The sequence below is a fragment of the Brachionichthys hirsutus genome, chromosome 17 (assembly GCF_040956055.1).
Source record: "Brachionichthys hirsutus isolate HB-005 chromosome 17, CSIRO-AGI_Bhir_v1, whole genome shotgun sequence".
Taxonomy (NCBI): domain Eukaryota; kingdom Metazoa; phylum Chordata; class Actinopteri; order Lophiiformes; family Brachionichthyidae; genus Brachionichthys; species Brachionichthys hirsutus.
In genome coordinates this window covers 12,196,161-12,215,368 of record NC_090913.1, presented here as the reverse complement: position 1 = coordinate 12,215,368, position 19,208 = coordinate 12,196,161, and the positions used below count along the sequence as shown (strand labels likewise).

General features: G+C 53.1%; 3 protein-coding genes across 6 annotated transcripts; 2 read left to right on the top strand and 1 right to left on the bottom strand.

Annotated features, from left to right (window-relative positions):
• Positions 1 to 93: 93 nt before the first annotated feature.
• ift27 (intraflagellar transport 27 homolog (Chlamydomonas)) lies at positions 94 to 2,110 on the bottom strand. Its single transcript, XM_068751338.1, has 7 exons — positions 1,981 to 2,110; positions 1,740 to 1,819; positions 1,404 to 1,463; positions 802 to 861; positions 602 to 719; positions 417 to 526; positions 94 to 276 (listed from the first exon to the last, which is right to left on the bottom strand). The coding sequence occupies exons 1-7, from the start codon at positions 2,012 to 2,014 to the stop codon at positions 175 to 177; spliced, it is 564 nt and encodes a 187-aa protein (XP_068607439.1). The 5' UTR covers positions 2,015 to 2,110; the 3' UTR covers positions 94 to 174.
• Positions 2,111 to 3,549: 1,439 nt separating this feature from the next.
• On the top strand, positions 3,550 to 8,341 carry LOC137906297 (synaptogyrin-1-like). Its single transcript, XM_068750542.1, has 4 exons — positions 3,550 to 3,651; positions 6,486 to 6,723; positions 6,895 to 7,040; positions 8,105 to 8,341. Exons 1-4 carry the CDS (start codon positions 3,550 to 3,552, stop codon positions 8,339 to 8,341), a joined length of 723 nt encoding a protein of 240 aa, XP_068606643.1.
• Positions 8,342 to 9,841: 1,500 nt separating this feature from the next.
• tab1 (TGF-beta activated kinase 1/MAP3K7 binding protein 1) lies at positions 9,842 to 15,336 on the top strand. 4 transcript variants are annotated; one of them, XM_068750541.1, is made up of 11 exons: positions 9,842 to 9,877; positions 10,630 to 10,760; positions 10,840 to 10,993; positions 11,092 to 11,187; positions 11,585 to 11,693; positions 12,696 to 12,812; positions 12,885 to 12,996; positions 13,356 to 13,500; positions 13,727 to 13,940; positions 14,013 to 14,166; positions 14,886 to 15,336. In XM_068750541.1, the coding sequence occupies exons 1-11, from the start codon at positions 9,845 to 9,847 to the stop codon at positions 15,109 to 15,111; spliced, it is 1,491 nt and encodes a 496-aa protein (XP_068606642.1). In that variant the 5' UTR covers positions 9,842 to 9,844; the 3' UTR covers positions 15,112 to 15,336. The 4 variants fall into 4 exon arrangements, with proteins under 4 accessions (XP_068606642.1, XP_068606641.1, XP_068606640.1 ...); XM_068750540.1 differs by having other exon boundaries at positions 9,845 to 9,877; positions 11,555 to 11,693; positions 14,889 to 15,336; XM_068750539.1 differs by having other exon boundaries at positions 9,845 to 9,877; positions 11,555 to 11,693.
• Positions 15,337 to 19,208: the final 3,872 nt, after the last annotated feature.

Here is a 19,208-nt window from a genome sequence, read left to right as displayed (position 1 = left end):
CTCCCGTGGGGGGGGGGGGGGGGGGGGGGGCTGCAGCTCCATCGTGGTTCTGCTACGGTCCAGAACCAAAGATCGGTGCATCGAGCTGGGAGATAAGAAACAAGATGGCCGGAGGACAGGGACAAACATCCTGACATGGACGACCCATCAAAAGTCTGTTCTGTCCGTGTCCGTCTACGAACGCAGGTTCTGGAAGGTCCGGCTGCATTCCTGGTAGAGGGAGTGGAAGGTCCGGGCTAAACTGAGAAAAGGGGCGTCGCAGTTCTCCATCTCCTTCTGCGAGAGACAAGCAGAAACACGCAGTGATGATGTCATCGCGTCCAGGTCGACCAGGATCTCTGGTCTCAGCGGTTTTACTAAGTGCCTTTGATGAGCAGGTTGCGGGTTCGAGACTTGTAGATGAGCAGCGCACTCACAGCGGACGTCTCGTGGTACTCCAGCCCCCGGCTCCGGGCCCATTCCTGGGCAGCGGACGCTTGGACCTCCCTCCGGGAGGACAGGTCGGACTTGTTGCCCACCAGGACTCCTGAAAGAATGACTGGTTGGAATCATCACCTTCCCGTTTAGACCGCTGCCTCCTGCTGGTACGGAGCGGCGTTACCTGGAAGGTGGGCGCTCCGGCAGTGAGCCTGAACTTTCTCCATCCAGTGGCCGCAGTTGGCGAACGACTGCTCACTGGTCAGGTCAAAAACCAGGCAGAACAGCGACAGCTCCCCCCACTGGAAGGGGAGGGGAGGTGACGGCGGGGTAAACCGCCGGGTGGGCTTCAGGCATCATTTATGATTCCGTGTCTGGACTCACCATTTTTTCGCAGCATTCAACCAACTCCTGCTTCCCCGCAGAGTCGATGACGTAGAGCTCCTGGAGGAGAGACGGGAGGAGGACGGGAGGAGAGACGGGAGGAGGGACGGGAGGAGGGACGGGAGGAGAGACGGGAGGAGAGACGGGAGGAGGGACGGGAGGAGAGACGGGAGAAGGACGGGAGGAGGGACGGGAGGAGGGACGGGAGGAGGGACGGGAGGAAGACGGGAGGAGAGACGGGAGGAGAACGGGAGGAGGGACGGGAGGAAGACGGGAGGAGGGACGGGAGGAGGACGGGAGGAGAGACGGGAGGAGGGACGGGAGGAGGACGGGAGGAGAGACGGGAGGAGGGACGGGAGGAAGACGGGAGGAGAGACGGGAGGAGAGACGGGAGGAGGACGGGAGGAGGACGGGAGGAGAGACGGGAGGAGGACGGGAGGAGGACGGGAGGAGGACGGGAGGAGGGACGGGAGGAAGACGGGAGGAGAGACAGGAGGAGGACGGGAGGAGGACGGGAGGAGGGACGGGAGGAGAGACGGGAGGAGGCGGACATTTAGTGCAGCGCTCACGCCGAGCGGCGAGCCCGCGTCCCAGGAACTCACCACGCTGTCGCTGGTCTCGGGGATGGCGACGCGTTTCACCAGCAGCTCCACGCCGAGCGTCTGCGACAGACGAGCAGAGAGTCGACGTCGTCCACAGCGAGGCGTCAGAGCTCGTCGCGCCGCAAACACACAACGGCCCCGCCCGCGCTCTCCGTGAAGAACACGCAGCTCGGAACGTCTCATCACCGGCGTCCACCCGCACGGACGCACCTGATCTATTACGTCATTAAGCCCAGCCGCTATTGTTCCGATCGAACCGTGTGACGTAAACACGACGCGGCGCGGCGGCTAGCGGCGGCTAGCAGCACGCTAGGCTAGTCGGCGCTGCGTCCTCACCATGCTGTAGTTCTTCGGGAACATGGCGCCGTCGTTGTGGAACATGAGGGAAAGCGCCGTTTTCCCTACTGCAGCATCTCCTGAGCACAGAGAAGGAGAGACCCAGAACCGAACCGAGCCCGTTAGAATAAACACAGCTCATGTGTGGCGAGGAACGCGCGACTGTGTTTACACTCGTCGAAGCTATTAGCTTTAGCCTAAGGACGGTTAACCGGAAGTATGTCATGAGTTCAAGCCTCACCGACGAGCAGACATTTCGCTCGGAGCTTCACCATTACGGCGGATTTTCATTAAACGGTTTATTTTTAGCCTTTTAAACGCAACGAAAGGACCCCTTCCGGTACCTCCGACCGTATCTTAGCGACCAGCCTCCGAGAGATGTGATTGGGTCACCCAACGGCTACGTAGGGGCAGAGGTAGAGCTGTCATTGGTTGTGCTCTGATGACGTAACGAGGTGTTTGGGATATTTCTCCCCTGGGTAGGTCTTTCAGGCAGGCTCCCTCAACCTTCCGTTTATTAGAGGAACGCTTTTTAAATGTGTTATTTTCCGGCGAACGTTTGTTTGATCTCCCTCGCTGATGGTACAAGTGTTCAGATTAATGTCTTGTCTTGTGTTTCCGTGAACTGGGTAATAAAATTACAAACATGAGTCAGCTCCTCGAATGTCTTTTAGTAAATTACACGTTCAAAAATAGAAACGATGGGGCGCAAACGCCACAAAAAAAATCAATAGATCCAGACTGTGGTACCTCAATAAAGCAGCAGATAAATAAAACCAAACTACAAAGGCTTTCCATAATGAATTTAATTTATTTTCTATCATTTCGTTTTAATTCCAAACATGTTTGTAGTGTTTGTAGCCCTTTTTGGTCCATGTTCTGCTACTTGATGCTAATGGAGATTACGGTTAATAAAGCAAAGCCCAGTCTGACCACCAGAGTGTCTTAACAACTTGTAACTTGGCACACTTATAGATGACATATGTGGCTGGAACTGACGTGACGGGAAAGTGGGTGTGACTTATGGTGACGACGTTATGGACGTGTAAATGTTTAATTTTGTTATATCTCAGGGACGGAAGGTCGTTCAGAGGCGGGGTTTGGACCGGCGTGTTCCGCATAGCCGAATTATGTAGGGTAGACCAACTTCTCAAGTCTCTACAATGTACGGTTCACGCGATATTTCGATTTCAAATGTTTGGAACATTTCTGGTGTTATTCCAGAAACAGCCACAGGAGGGCGAACGCGGCCGCTTCAGTGAGCGTCTGAAGTTGACAATAAGCATAAATATGCACGCGAACCTTTTATCTTGACCGCCGCTAATCACTAATTTGTCACGGAATTAAATGTTTTTCGTTTTTGAAAATGTTTCCCATTTAATATTTCAGTTTTAAAATATTCCGTTTGAACCAATCTATCAACGCGTGACTCCAACCAATCCTGACGGAACAAGCGTCCGCCATAAACGCGCGCGTTCTCGCCGTGTGTTTTTTCATGTGGAGCGCCACAACGGAGGCGCGTTCCCGTGTTCGCGACCGGCTCCTGAGCGGAGACAGACCCAGATCGCATCATCGTAACACTGTCAGTCGGTCGGGCCAGAAATTGAGAGAGGACGGCTGGAAATCAAGAGTTTAAATTGAATAACGCGGGGGAGAAGGAGGGAGGCTGTGCGCCGAGGGACCGACGGGAGGCGCGCATCCATCCTTGCAGCAGCGGGAGCAGATTCCGGGATTCACCGCGTCGGTTGCCCGGTGCTCCACACGCCCTGTGCCTGAACCAGCAGCAGGGAGGAGGGGGGGGACTTGGACCATGGAGGGGATGCAGGCGTACGGAGCTGGGACAGCCGGGGGCGCCTTTGACCCCATCACCTTCTTCCAGCAGCCTCAGACCATCCTCCGCATCGTGTCTTGGGTGAGTGAATCAGACAAGATGTACCTTCTCTAAACATCCTTATCTCAGAAACGATACAGATTCCCACGACAGACACAGTATCCCGCTTTGGGGTCCGATTCCAGCCCGGCCCGGATGCTGTTCCTATTGTCTGCTGGACATGAGTTCGCATGCTAACGTAGGCCCGGAATGGGCTGTGATCGACGTTTACTGTCTGATCATGTTTGAGCACAAGGGACGGCGCGTAGCCACTCGGATGGTTTCACCCTCCCTTCCCTTCAGAGGAAGAGGAGCACTCGGGAAGAAGGATGTCAACAGGAAGAGGAGCAAACAGATGGGAAAAAAAAGTTCCTACAATCAGGAGCGATAGAAGATGATGGTTTGTTTTTTAGAGAGAGAGAGAGAGAGAGAGACCATTGAAGAGGGTCCCCGTCCTTCCCGTGTGTTTATGATTAAACGCCACATCAAATCCAAATTCAGATCAGACCATTGGGCCTCTGAGTGGAACCGATCAGATGTTTCCAGGCAAACATTCCTGAAGCATCCGATTTGTACCAGGAAATAAGGAAAACTCAATTCACTGAAGATGTGAATAAAGCCGTAGACCGGCAGCAAATCAAAGGTTCCCCCTTTAATCAGCAACGAGTGGCATCTTCTCACGTGTTTCCTGTTTTCTAATCATGATCAGATCGAAACGAGACGCTGTTTACACTTGTTGACAGGGTAAACAAAGATCGACTGTCTCCTCTGATGGTTGCGTTGCCACGGAAATCCTCACGCGCGTTACAGAACGCACAAATAAGGCCTGTGGGCGTGTTTACGCTTTAGTCCCGGGTCCAAGTGTGTCACACGGAGCGTCCAGAACCTGTGCCGTTTCAGGTGCGGCTCCCCCGAGAGGCCTCGCCCCCTATAGGCGTCACCAGAGCAACAGTGTGTCTCCATAGTAACAGCCTCAGCTGGGATGTATGCCGTGGATTGTGGGCGAGGAAGCGAGAGAGATGGATGTATTGATGAGAGGGAGGAGTTTATGAATGGTGGATCAGGTTGTTCCAGTCATCGCCCATGTTGTCGTGACAACGCACAACAGGTGTGGAAGAAAACAATCGCTCACCTTTAAGACGTGGCGGGTTGAAACTGGTCGAACTGGGAGACGATCCGGCCCAGAATCCCAGAATGATCACGCTCAAGGCCTCGCGGAATGGCGTGCTGAGGGTGGAGCGTGTGAACGAGCGAGTGGGTGGAGCAGATGTCTCTCTGCCCCCCCCCCCCCCCCCCAGCGCTGCAGCGGCTCTCCTTGAATTGCACTTTGACAAGGTCTCCTGTCTCTCCATCACTTGGTCTCTCATCACTTCAGCAGCTGCTGCCATGGCGACGGAAGCAATCAGGTATGCCCAGTCCGGTCCGACTGCACACACACACACACACACACACACACACACACACAATGATGCCATCAGCATCTCTTCATCACATCTTCTTTTATTGTTCTGTGTTTTCTTCTTGCAGCAGAATCAAACCACTTCCTGTCAGGTGGTTATGATGTCACGCGTGTCTTAACTTTACATTTAGTTTTTACAACTAATATGTGGGAAAAGTGCAAAGCGAGGCCGTGGCGTGGGGTGTCCCTCTTTGTGTGTGTGCGTGTGTGTGTGCGTGTGTGTGTGTGCGAGTGCGTGTGTGCGCGTGTGCGTGTGCGTGTGTGCGTGTGTGCGTGTGCGTGCGTGTGTGTGTGTGTGTGTGTGTGTGTGTGTGAACACCGGGGCCACATGAGGCCCGGCTCAATTGTCTGGTCTTTACAATGGAAGCCAAAGGGAGCTTTAAATCATTCACAGGCTTCCCCCCAGACTGGACTAATGCGATTTGGACCGACCCAGAACCGAGAGCGGCTGTTCGGTGTGTGTGTGTGTGTGTGTGTGTGTGTGTGTGTGTGTGTGTGTACACAGTCTGGACGTCCACGTTCTTAATGTGCAGTTTTTAAGAGAACGTCTGATGATCATGAGATCTGAAGTCCTCGTGGCGTCCTTCACAGTGCCTGCTTTCATCTCCGACATGAGCCTCGTGATCTGTTGAGAGGGAAAGGACCCCCTTCCACACACGCACGCACGCACACACACACACAGACACTGATAGATGGGCGTGAATGAGGCCTACATATGAATCACATGCTTCACTTTCCACATGAAGAAGGTTGAAGTTCAGAGTTCAGTCGTTCACCACCTCGTCATTTACACTATATCATAATTATATATGTGTAATTATGTATGTGTAATTATACATGTGTAATTATATATGTGTAATTATATATGTGTAATTATACATGTGTAATTATACATGTGTAGTTATACATGTGTAATTATACATGTGTAATTATATATGTGTAATTATATATGTGTAATTATATAGCATAGCTCAGTGCTCAGTCCGCCCACTGCCACGTGACGTCGCCGTGACGATGAACCGATGCAGCGGCGTGGATGAAGACTTGGTGCTGTGGGGGGGGGGGGGGGGTCACACCGCTAAACGCTAGCGGCCCCTTGGCGCTGCTCTCATGCTTTTATTCTGAAACATGTTTCAATGCTTGGTTGCAGAACTGGATGGTTCATTCATCGGTTCTGACCCGAAACCACGAGTCAGCGCAGAAACACGGTAGAACCGGGTCCCTCTCGAGCCGCGGTTCATCCTCAGGGGACCAGGAAGCTGCTGTCTGTAGAACAGTGAAGCCGGCCGGGCCGTTACCGGGGGGGTGTCGTCGTTTAGCAGCTAAAGAGAAGCCGGGGGCGATCAGAGCTACGCTGGAACCGAACTGCCCCACAGTGGGGCAGTTATTATTACCTGCGTCTCTTGTCCCCCTGCAGCTCTTCTCCATCGTGATCTTCGGATGCATCACCAACGAGGGCTACATCAACCGCCCCGACGAAGTGGAGGAGTTCTGCATCTTCAACCGCAACCAGAACGCCTGCAGCTACGGCGTGTTCATGGGCGCCGCGGCGTTCCTCTGCTGCCTGGCCTTCCTCGCGCTGGACGTCTACTTCCCCCAGATCAGCAGCGTCAAGGACCGCAAGAAGGCGGTGCTCGCTGACATCGGCCTGTCAGGTAGGGGAGGATCATCGGGGGGGGGGCTCGACTGCGTCTCACACAAGCTCAGCGCTCACGCTGCTTCCCCGCCCTCCTGCTCCTGGCCTGTCTCCTATCCGGGGAGGCGGAGCCACGGTTTGGCGGTGACGGTGCTGGACTAACCGTGTCCCTGTATCTCCGTCTTCACAGCGTTCTGGTCCTTCGTGTGGTTTGTGGGGTTCTGTTTCCTGGCGAATCAGTGGCAGATGACCAACCACGATGGCAACCCACTGAGGGAGGGAGGGGACGCCGCCCGGGCCGCCATCACCTTCTCGTTCTTCTCCATCTTCACCTGGGTAAGAGGCGACGGCATCTCACCTGTCACAAGGCCGCGCTGGACGGTGCTGTGGGCGGAGAGGTTGTGGCTAACGCTTCCTCTTCCTCTTCCTCTTCCTCTTCCTCTTCCTCTTCCTCTTCCTCCTCCTCCTCCTCCTCCTCCTGCTGGGATGCGTGTGAACGAGGTCGTTCCTCGAGGCCTGCACGCGACTCACGTTTCGGATGTTGTTCCAACAGGGCACTCAGGCTCTCTTCTCTATGGAGAAGCTAAAGAACGTGACGTTTCAAGAGGAATACATCAAACTGTGCCCCCCCCAGCCCAGACAGCCTTTTGTCTGATGCTCTGTCGTCGCCGACACCCCGGCGGCTTCGCCACGGCTGCACTCGAAGCTGCAGCGGGTCACTTTGATCAAACTAGAAAAGACAGCCATTCCCGTGAACGCGCTCTGGGCAGCCCCGCCCTCTTCCACATGATCAAAGATGGCAGCCTCCTCTGGGAGGAGCTTCAGACACGCCCCCTGCCTCTGATTGGCGGTTTAGAGCCTTTGCACACTTGATGGCCTTACTGTGAGGACATATTTCTAGAGGCTGTGATGTCATCAGACAGAGCAGGAAAGAAGACCTTTTATTCTCTGTAAGCTAAATGCTGCAGTGACCCGACCCGGGTTCCGTCAGGTCACTGCTTCCTGCTTTGACCCGATGATGATGGGAATCCTTCATATTTCGCCTTTTGGCAGCCTAATAATTGATATTTGCAGCGTCTGAGTTCTCCGTCATGCTCCCTGTTTCTCTGCATCCTCTGTTTCCTCCCGACACCTCTGAAAACAGACGGGTGCTTGCAGGAGTTCAGCTGTTTGATAATGCACCCCCGCCCCGCCCCGCCCCCGCCCCGCTCCGGGGAGACGCTCCTCATTACGGAGCGGAACGCTGCATGGATGAACTAACCTGCTCCTGCTGACTCAGCGACTCCGTCGTTAGCTTCACAAGCCGACTAACCTCTCTGTCTTTGTTCTCTCTACACGTCTGCTCTAACACCGCTGCATCCCTGCTCCCCCCCCCCCTCTCCGACCCCTCCGTCTCCAAGGGGGGCCAGTCCTTCCTGGCCTTCCAGAGGTACAAGCTGGGGGCCGACTCGGCCCTCTTCTCCCAAGAATACACGGACCCCAGCCAGGACGCATCCGGAGCCCCTTACACCTCCTTCCGTGGGGACGACCTGGAGAGCCCTGGAGGAGGAGGAGGAGGAGGAGGAGGAGGAGGAGGCCAGGCCAACATCGACGCGGTTTTTGACGGCACTGGCAGCTACCAACGTCAGGACTACTGAGATTCTTGTGTGTGTGTGTGTGGGGGGGGGGGGGGGGTACCTGAGATCAGGCCATTTAGAATGGGGACTCATTCTGTCGTTCACCTGCTGAACGGTTTCTTTGGGGTTGCGTGAAGGACGGCGCGCAGCGTTTCCCTCGCAGAGCTTAAGTTAAGGACCCAGTCATCGTGTCTCTAGAGGACAACGTCCTCCACTCGATTATCTCATTGTGACAAATCCACAGAGGCAACAATGAACGCCCTGAGTATTTATGAATAAAGTATCGCTATGAATATATTAGAATCTATAATTCAGTATATTATAGTGTTTGGAAAAATAGATTCTGCTTTATTTTAGAGTATTATGCTAGTTCTGTATAAAACGAAGAAGACGGAAGAAAGCATCGATGTTTTATTGAGTGTTATTGTGATAAAATATATAAAATATAAAACGAGGTCGTCGGTGCCTCATCCTTTCTGTTGCTTTGACGGTAATGAGATGTTTTTATTTTGGGATAATAATACTGACCATAAAAATGCAGCAACAAAAAAATATGACCGAATTATATTATTGAAGTATATACATGCACATGTATACTTTATACTGTACAACCGTGTAGCCGTAGAAATGTGGGATGTTTCTTTGTGCGATCTGTTAAAGGTCAACGTTACACTTAAGATAAAGGTACAGGTGTATGTTTTGGATGTGTTTGATTTTAAGCAATAAAGAAATAAACAAAATACTCATGACTGGGACATTGTTTTAAATATTTTTGTGTCGTCATTTGTATTTTATGACTGTTTAGTCCTTAATTAACATTTTTGTGGTTTGCAATTGTGCACTTTGTTAATTCGGCATAAATTTACGTGTTTTATCTTTAGATCAAACCTGCTCAGTAGTGTGAGAAAATAATATAGATTTGGTTCTTATATTTTAAGCAAAGAATATGCTTTAAATTAAGATTTTTATTTAGTGTGTATCATCCAAATATCCTCTTGAGATTAGATTGTCGGATATTTTTTATTTTATTGTATGGAAGACCTTAAGTAAAAGAAGTTTCAACAACAACAAACAACAGCACAGTAAGTGTTGTAGTTCACATAAAGCCCATACGGGGGCGCTGTTGTTAACGAAATTCAGCACAGCGACAAAAGATTCATGCGTTTCGAAATAAACAAAAACATTAGTATAAATAATATCATCTTAAATAACGCACTTGAGACAAACTTTGTCTCGTAACTTAAAAAAAAGTAAATTTAAAGGGGGGGAAAATCACAATAATCGATCGTGTTTGTATTGCCTTCAAAAGTATCGGAAATAACACTATTAAGGTTTGCGCAATCCACATAAAGTACACAACGACACGAGACATAAAGATAGATTGTTTTTATTTTAACATATAGACAAGGTAAAGAGATTAACTAAAATATTAAATTAATAGAGTCGCTTGAATAAAATTAAACCCTTTCCTTGCCAGTAGTTGTCAAATCGGACGCCACCTGAACGCACCACGCCCCATCCAACATGGCGGCGCAGCGCAGGAATTTGATGCAGAGCGTGAGTTGAGATTAATTTGATCGCCCTCGCTAGCCTGTCATGTTGCTGTTGTCCTGTTTTAGGTACTTTGTTAGACTTTATGTGCGTCTGTCGTTGTTGTTGTTTCGCTTTCACCTCTTTGCGTGTTGTTTAGCGTCGTTCAGTGACGCCCCAGCTAGCTACTTTATTAGAGATCAGCAAATGTTTTGCTAACACTTAGCTAGCTACATCAGGTTTTAGCCCAAATATTTAGATGAGAGTTTTACTATATACTCTTAACTGTGTTGGTTTTATATTTAACACATTGAGCAAATGAGACTCGATATTGGTAAACTAATTAACGTTAGCTACCTGGTAGGAAGTAGCTAGCATAAGATTAGTATTATTTATTTACTTTTGTTATAATATTGTCTTAAGTTCCGAACATTTTACAGAAAAATAGAGATAGACACCCCCCTAAAACCAACGACATGTAAGGAAACGTTGGTTGTAATATATATTTTGTTTTGTTTTAAGTTGTATTTTTTGTCTTAATCTGACAACCAAAATAAATCTCATCATCATCAAACATAAACGATTTAGCGGCAATCTACTATTTTTCAGCTGTTCGTAATCGATTTCAGGTCAATCTGTTGGTCAGTTGACATGTTTTTACCGCGTTAAGTATGTGTGTCTGCGTCGCTCCTAGCCGTTAGCGCATGTATTTGCTGGCGGTACGAGAACGAGACGCAGCAGAATGGCTCTGAATGGCTTGGATTTATCGCCCTCGGCAGCACCAGAGCTGGACCGACGACCTGCCCCTGTGCCAGATGTGTGGCGTCGGCACTGCGCCCAACTGCGTGTACGGCCCCGATGGCAAAGGGTCCCAGAGCCACGCCAACGAGGACGGACATCTCCGCTTCAGGTGAGACGTGAGCGGTGATTTGTATTTCATCTTATTGATTGGCTGGCTTCCCGGTTTGATCTTTGTCTCCACCTATCAGAGGCGAGGATGGCTGTTTCCTGTACGGCGTGTTTGATGGTTATGACGGCAGCAGAGTGGCCAGTTTCGCCTCCCAGTGTCTGACGGCCGAACTCCTGCTGGGACAGCTCAACTCCAGCCACGCAGACGGCGACATCCGCAGGATCCTCGCTCAGGTCGGCTTCATGAAGGGGGGGGGGGGGGGGGTCTCTCCGTGTTTAATGGGGTGTGCAGCTTCACGCTTTGTCGGCTCTCGCCATCGCTCCTGCTGCAGGCGTTCGACGTGGTGGAGAAGAGCTACTTCGACACCATCGACGACGCTCTGGCTGAGAAACTCCAGCTGTCCAACTACCTGCTCCCGCACAGCGAGGTGAGCGCTTCTGTTAGTTCCCATAGCAACCACAGATTTGGGCACGTTTGTAATCTAACGCCAGGCCATTGGAGAATGAGCTTGTTATGTTGTGATCGGATCCGCTTCTCTCTCTCTCTCTCTCTCTCTCTCTCTGTCACTCCCTTCTGTCTCTTCTTGTCTTTTTTTGTCTCCTCTGGCTCTTTTTCTCCATGACCTTCTCGACCCTTCTTTCAGCCCACTGCTCTTTTATTTCCCATCCCTTTATCTAATTTCCTCTTTTCCTCCTTCCATCTTTCCACCCTTGATGTTTCTTTCTTTTTTCTTTGCTCATCTTCCTCCCTACTGTCACTTCGTCCGCCCTCCTCATCGCCTCCCGATGGGTCAGAAGGTGACGTTCAACCGTCTTCCTTTCCAGAGTCAGAAGATGGAGGAGCGCCTGAAGGAGCTGGAGCAGGAGGTGTCAGGAGGATCAACGGCGATCGTGGCTCTGATCCTCGACAACAAGCTCTACATCGCTAACGTTGGTATGAACACACACACACACGCACACACACACACACCTCATTTTTCTTTGTTTTGTAATGGAGCAGGAGGCCCGGCTCTGCAGCATCTGCTTCACGCCAGTAGATGTCAGCATTACACCGTTTCATTCAGAGACGCCTTCACCTCGAGCCCAAAGCTGCAGCTCAGTCGATGAAGCTCAGACGCTAGCGTGGAGGAGAGCGCTTTATTCACTGACCCTTTTATTGTGCTTAAAATCGTGACCTTCAAAAAGTTATTTCTCCTTTAATAGAATAAAAATGAAAGGATCCTACCGGCCTGCTTGAGGCACGAACAGAAGCATCCATCATGAATGTGTTTTAAATCCTCTGGAAATGGACGTGAACTTTGACCCGGAGGAGTTCCTTCAAGCGTGCGGCCCAAGCTGCTGTATGCTGGGCTTGTTTCATGTAACGGGACACTGTGGCTATTTTTAGAGCTCCGCAGGGAGGGGGCAGATGTTGTTACCCTTGTGCTTCTGTAGCGTTTGCGTGTTGCTCTGCTGTTAATCTGCTGACCCGTGAGAGGAGAGAAGGAGAGAAGGAGAGAAGGAGAGAAGGAGAGGAGGCCTTCCCGTTACAGGAATGCGTCTGATTCTGAGGCGTGTGGAATTCATTCGACATTCCAGGTCGTGTCACACATGATTTGATGTGGGGGGGGGGGGGGGGGGGGGTAAACACACGTGCTGCAAACGACGTACACGATGGAAGATTCTCGTAGCTCAGCTTTGCACATGTGATTACGGATTAGCATCAGGCTTAGCAACATGGCCGTTGCGCTGCGCTGAAGTCCGATTCACACGAGGGCCCGGCGGCGGCGATGGGACTGATCGGATCAGACAGGCCGTTGCTGCGGGCGTTCATTCATCAAGCTCCGCCCACGTCGGACTCGTCGTCGATCTACCGGCTGTGAGGGAGCACCTCGGCGTTTACCCGCTCCGACTCGTCTTGATTTAATCTCTGCATCCCGACCCTCTTTGGTTTCAGGCACCAACCGGGCCCTGCTGTGTAGATCCAGCAGCGACGGCCAGAACCAGGTCCTCCAGATCGGCCGACCACACGGCACCGACAACGAGGACGAGCTGCAACGGCTGGCCGCGCTGGGTGAGACGGGCCGCCCCCTGCCATTCGTCTCTGTCCTCACCTGTGTCTCGAACCCGCCTCTCCTCCACGCAGGTGTCGACTCGGCCCGGGTGAGGCAGGCGGGGCAGATCGCCGGCCGGACCAGCACCAGGAGGCTCGGAGACTACCGGGTCAAGTTCAGCTACAACGAGATCGACCTGCTCAGGTGGAGTCAGGGTGGGGGCGGGGCTATATCGGGCTACCGTGCGGCTTCTGTCTCTACGTTATGGTCTTTATATCACATCTGGCTCTGGTCCAGGCTCTGTTTCCTCCCAAACCGAGCCTCTCGAGCTTCAAAGGTCCAGCCCCCCCCCCCCCCCTATACCTCCCATTTCCTCTTCCTGTCTGCAGCAAATCGGGCTCGGTTATCTGCTTCATTTATGACCCTCGATAGAATCCTTCTCGGGTTTGCTCCTCGGTGTCTTCGGAGAGGCGTTCGGGTCCCACTCATTCTGGGTCCTTCCGTCTCTCTGTGGGACATCCGTTGGTTCCCTAACGTCTCTGCCTGTCCTCTGCCGCCATCAGTTCAGCCAAAGCGCGGCCGGTCATCTCGGAGCCGGAGATCCACGCCAGCCAGCCTTTGGATAACGTGACGGGTTTCTTGTTGCTGATGTCTGAAGGCCTCATCAACGCCCTGGAATCCGCCCACGGCCCCGAGCAGGCCAATCAGGTGAGCGGATCCATCCTGAAAAGTGATTTGCTCCTGTTCGCCGGTCTCGTCTTTGTGACGCTAATTTGATATTTCTGTTTTCTTCCTCTTGCGTAATGTTAAATGTTCCACTTGAGTTGCTCTCCAATGTCTTCGTCCCTCTTTTTGTCCTCGTTCCATGACTCCTAGCGGCGATCTTTCTTTCCCTGACCCTCTCTCTCTCTCTCTCCTCTGCCATCTACTGTAGGAAATGGTTGCCATGGTAGCAGCAGAGCTGGCCCAGCAGACCAGCTTGGAGGCGGCTGCGCAGTCGGTGGTGGACCGCGTCAAACGGCTGCACCACGACGTCTACATGTCCGGCCGTCAGCGGGCGTCCTGCTGCTCCGGGCACGAGGACATGACCCTGCTGATCCGCTCGCTCAACTACCCGCTGGCCGACGGAGCGCTGACGCCCACGCAGGGTAGGAAGCGCCCCAAACACGGAGGCTGATCTGGGACGCGATGTCATGTGACAGCGTCTGCGTTTGTTTCAGGCGGACGCTTCTACCCCGTTTCTGTGCCCTACTCCAACAGCCAGAGCACCAGTAAGACCAGCGTCACGCTCTCACTGGTGATGCCCTCCCAGAGCACCCTGACCAATGGAACCAACACCGCCTCCACCCTGGAGGAAGGCACGCCCACACCCGGGTGAGCGGCTCGTCTGTTCGCCCACTTCCCTTTTAGTCACCTCCCACTTCCTTTCGCTACCTGCCACTTCTGTTTTTTTGCCCCCCCTTATTGTCATATTTACTTTGGGCGTATAATAGATAAGGAAGTCTGCTCGCCGGATTTATTGACTTTAGGTAGGCTTGATTTTCACTCCCCTGCGTCCTCTGACTTGGGTGTGGCGTGACGCCGGACGCTTGGCGAGCCCCGCCTCCGGAACGTTTGTGTGTAATAAACCCAAACTAAGAGCCAATGGGCCGAGGAACAACGAAGCAACGAGTCATATTTGTTGTTGTTTACAGATGGAATCTGTGATCAATATGTGGCTCTTGATCAGAACTAGTCGGGGATATTGAAGAGGCTGTTATCGGTCAGAATGTAAAAGCTGAATCGATACTTCTGCCGTCCGTCTTAAACGTGTGACATCACTTCCTTCCCGGTTAGCCCACTCGTTCAGAAGAGCTGCTTCCTGTCACTCGTTCGTCTTCCTCTTCCTCACCGGCCCCGACTCGCTGACATCACCCTGCGTCCTCCTCTCCGTCCTTGTCCCTCCATTCTGTCCTCCTTCAGCACGCTCCACCCTCCCACCCGACAAACGTCCGTCGACATCTTGCAGCCCGTAATTGAACTCCCTTTTCCCGCCCTCTCTCCTCTTCCTCCTCTCCGTCCTCTCCCGCTCTTCTGCCCCCCCGTGTCCCCAGCAGTCAGAGTCCCACCGCCACCCTCCAGTCCACCAACACTCAGACGCAGAGCTCCAGCTCCAGCTCGGGAGACGGAAGCCTGTTCCGCCAGAGAGGCAACCAGGCGGCGCAGCCCGACGAGACGGGCCGGGTCCCGCCCTACGTGGACTTCACTCAGTTTTACCGCCTGTGGGGGAGTGACCACGGCGATGGACAGAGCGCCCAGGGAGGACTGGGACCCCAGTGAGGCGTGCTCCGGCGGCGGGACAAACATTTTTATGTGTTTGGGATGAACAGAAAACGTCTACCGGTGAATCGTGACTAAAACCATGAACTAAAGGCGCGTGGACGACGTGGACGACGGACTGGGCTTGTCCCGGGGTGGACAGCGGTGTCCCCGCACACGGCAGGACAACACACGCCTGAGTGGACCCGGCTTTTTATTTGTAATGAAAGTATTTCTCCACATGAATCCGTCCGTCTCTGAGTTTCTCCTCGCGTTAACACGCGCAGCCTGAGGAGGCTGAAATCCTGCCTCCTGATTGGTCGCGCTCTTCCTCTCAGCTTCCTCTGCCTCATGTGTTCAGAGGTCGTCGAGCCGGGTTGGGTTTCATCCATGCAGGTCCAGAAAGGCGCCGTCAGCCGCTGCGACTTCCTGCCGGTTTTATCAGAATAATTATTTTACCTGAAGTTTTTCACCTTTGATCACTTCCTGTGAAACCTGGAAACGGCCGTCGAGGCGCCGGAACCGGGAAACTCGGTCCTTCTGGATTCTTTTCACACTCAGTGCGCTGGAATGTTACGGTAAAAGTTTCCGCCTCGTATCGGAGAAGAAACATTGATTGCCTTTGTTTGCTTATTTTCACGTGATTAGAAAATGCTAATTAATCAAACGGAATGTTTCGAGTTCTCAAAGTTACCTCTCGAGTTCAGACAAAAAACGGCCCTCCAGAATGAGACGACTCGTAGCCATGGAAACGAAAAATTGTGCTGTAAACAGTAAAGAAGGTAACGATTGTGTAATCCTCCTCCCCGTGGATGGGTGCGACCTCCCTATGACGTCATCCTGCACATCTCTGATTGGTCCCTCAGGACATGATGGGACAAGCCAGCCAATGGCGTCCCATCAATACGGAGCCAGCAGTGTGTCAGAACAGGGGGCCGGTGGGCTGCCATTGGGCCGACTGTTGTGGATCGTTGGCAGCCCCGCCCTGCAGCCAGATCAAACCAGCGTGACCGCAAGCCCCGCCCTGCAGCCAGATCAAACCAGCGTGACCGCAAGCCCCGCCCGGCAGCCAGATCAAACCAGCTCAAACCCTTTTATTGCTTTTATTTGGCCTGTAACATTCTCAGATCTGTGAGACGGCAAAGAGGAAGCGTCACACGCTAACGTCGAGTCAAGTCCAAAAACAGAACAGGAAGTTGGTGAGTCGGCTAAAGGGCTAGCTCACAGCTAGCTTTATTGTAACGCTGGACTCATCGGGTAAACAAACAAGCGGAACCCATGAAGCTCTAGACGGAACATCTCAATGTTCAAACGCCAGAGCTGTGACCTGCTGCTCGGGCAGTGAGGTCAGCGTGAATAATGAGAGCGGAGCTCATACCTCCAAGGGCGTAAAACCCTCCACGGCCACAGGGGGGGGAGGCGGGCTCCTCGCAGCGTGAGATAAAGAGCTTAAAACCATCCACGCCTCCGACCGTTCCTCCGGTAGCTTCTGGTTCCTGCTGATGAGGATTTAACCCAAAGTCCAGAGATGAGGTGAGACACGTCCTCCACCTCACCGTCCACACGGTGATCCGGATCGTCATTAGGCGGTTCACCTTCATCCAAGAGGCTTCTTCAGTTCTGAGACTGGCCGAGGGTCCAGATGTTCTTACTGCTGCCGGAACAGAAAACAAAGAAAGGACCGAAACCATTTCATTTATTTTATTTATTTCAGTTTTTCCATAATCCTGCTAATAAACTGAACCTTCTTGGTGGAGGTAATGAGAATCGGCTTCTGAACCGGATTTCTCCACATCCACTCCAGGTACATTCCTGCTCCTGTTCTTCCTACAGACTCGGGCACTGATTACATCCTGACCTCCTTATCTGCTCCACTGGAGTTAAAATGTTACCAGGAAATGCTCGGGGCGCCGCCCTTTGGGATTGGACTCACCTGATTCGCCTCACCTTTGATGACGAGTTTGATTCACCTGCGAGCAGGAGCAGCGAGGAGTCGACTCCGGCTGCGTTGATCCGAAGGAAAGAGCGGAGAGGGGAAATGCGGAGAGGTAAACGAGACTCTTATTCATGATGATGATGATGATGGTGATGGTGAGGAGGATGTCGTGTGTTCCACGCCACGGTGATTGGGGGGTGGCACAGCCGGAGTGGAGGCTTTATTTGTGTGCGCTCACCTGTGCGGTGTCAGTGTGTGTGGGGTGAGCGCGTGATCACAAACGCAGGATGGATGCGGCGGAAGCAGCGGCGGGTTGCGCTGGCGCGGTGAGGCATTTACTGTCCACCATTAAAGTAAGTCCTCAAGCTGTTCTCTGCGGGCTGGAGCAGAATGAACGTCAGGCCCTGCGCAAAGTCCTGCGTGCGCGTCTTCAATGTTTTAACCCCTTCGACTTAGCCCACACATAAAATGGATTCATTTTATGTAAACGCCACAATAAACGCCGTCGGGCGTGCTGAAGTCCGAGCCGCGGTGGCGCGGACGTCGTCTGAAATGCACTTCTATAACTTCTGTACTCGGTTGCCGATTGGTCGACTTGTCCTCATTTGTGTTTGTCAGCAGGATTTCGGATCTGACCATATTTGGCCTTTTTCTTTGACATTCACAAACGGGGCCTTTTTTTAATAGATGTAGGGGCGGGGCTTGGGCCATGCAGGATAAACAGTCTAAAGCTGCTTGGACACACGAAGAGTGATGTTGATCTTCATCTTCATCCCTGGGGGGACAAAAACCACGTGATGGTGGTCTCTTTAATATTATTGGCTCTGCTTATCCGGGTCAGACCATCCGGGTCAGGCAGTCCGGGTCGGGGGGTCAGGCCGTCCGGGGGTCAGGCCGTCCGGGTCAGGCCGTCCGGGGGGTCAGACTATCCAGGTCAGACTATCCGGGGGGTCAGACCATCCGGGTCAGGCAGTCCGGGTCGGGGGGTCAGGCCGTCCGGGTCAGGCCGTCCGGGGGGTCAGACTATCCGAGGTTAGGGTCAGGGTTGCATTATTTATGTTTTTCACGTTCAAGTCTTTGTCCTGCGTTCTAAAGGGTCCAGTAGGACGACTGGATCGCACCCCCCCCCGACCCGGTCGAGGCTTCCGTCCCGCTCCAGGCTCCTGTGTTTTACCTGAAGGAGGCCCATTGGTCAGAGAGGAGTTCTGTGGCCATGCTTGATGAAGTTCTGGTCCTGTTGACTGAGGCAGCTGCAGGAAGTCTGAGGTCGGCGCTCGCAGGCTATTTAGAGACGCTGCGCCGCGAAGGCCCGGCTGTGTTTACTGTCCACACGAAGAACGGAGGAGCTGCACCTCCTCCCCCAGGCCGGCGTGACTCCGAACGGGGGAGCTGCAGCTCCTCCCCCAGGCCGGCGTGGCTCCGAACGGAGGAGCTGCAGCTCCTCCCCCAGAAACTAGAAACTCATCAGCAGTTTGTCCATAATCCTGCTAATAAACAAACAAACAAACAAACATCACTTCCTTGGAGCAGCTTAACACAGCGCGTCCCTCTGGCACCCCCTTCAGGCCGGTCCTGGTACCGTTCGACCTTCCGGTGCCTGTGCAGTGCGCATTGCGGCCGGGAGGGGGCTCCACTGCGCTGCCTCCTTCCTGCGCGTCACGCTGCAGAAGCGGGTGGAGCGGAGAGCTGCTCCTTTACGCACCAGCTCCTCTCCTGCGGAGATTCACTCCTCCTCAGCGCCTCCCTTTTTATTCCTCCCTCCTGCAGAATGCCCCCCCCCCCTTCCCTCCTCTGCTGATAAGCAGCATAACGGGGAGGAGCTCCCCTTCTAACGGGGCTCCTCCTCCTCCGGTGCCTTCGTTTTGTTTGACTTGCCCCCACGCACGCTCGTGCACGCTCGTACCCCCCCCCCCCCCCCCCCCTTCTTGCCCTCCGTCAAATCGAGAGGGAAGATGATGACAAAGCCGTAGCACCGGAGGGGGGTCCTTCTTTCTTCTCCTTCCTTACGAGCGGAACCAGCGTCACACCGGAGGACGGAAGAGAGGGGGGAGACGCAGCGCGGACACAGAGGGGGGTGGGGTGGGGGTGGGGGGGTCGTAAACACGACAGAAGACGACGAATAGGACGGCAGATCGCCCCCGCCGGCCCCGCGTCCCTCCTCATCTCCATCCTCTCCTGCGCC

Coding starts and splice junctions, on each gene's coding strand:
- ift27 (XM_068751338.1), bottom strand. CDS start 2,014: ATGGTGAAGCTCCGAGCGAAATGTCTGCTCGTCG. Junction 862..1,403: donor CCGAGACCAGCGACAGCGTG/GTGAGTTCCTGG, acceptor TCTCTCCTCCAG/GAGCTCTACGTCATCGACTC. Junction 720..801: donor TTGAATGCTGCGAAAAAATG/GTGAGTCCAGAC, acceptor CTCCCCTTCCAG/TGGGGGGAGCTGTCGCTGTT.
- LOC137906297 (XM_068750542.1), top strand. CDS start 3,550: ATGGAGGGGATGCAGGCGTACGGAGCTGGGACAGCCGGGGGCGCCTTT. Junction 3,652..6,485: donor TCCTCCGCATCGTGTCTTGG/GTGAGTGAATCA, acceptor GTCCCCCTGCAG/CTCTTCTCCATCGTGATCTT. Junction 7,041..8,104: donor TCTTCTCCATCTTCACCTGG/GTAAGAGGCGAC, acceptor TCCGTCTCCAAG/GGGGGCCAGTCCTTCCTGGC.
- tab1 (XM_068750538.1), top strand. CDS start 10,666: ATGTGTGGCGTCGGCACTGCGCCCAACTGCGTGTACGGCCCCGATGGC. Junction 11,694..12,695: donor GCTCTACATCGCTAACGTTG/GTATGAACACAC, acceptor CTTTGGTTTCAG/GCACCAACCGGGCCCTGCTG. Junction 14,167..14,885: donor GAAGGCACGCCCACACCCGG/GTGAGCGGCTCG, acceptor CCGTGTCCCCAG/CAGTCAGAGTCCCACCGCCA.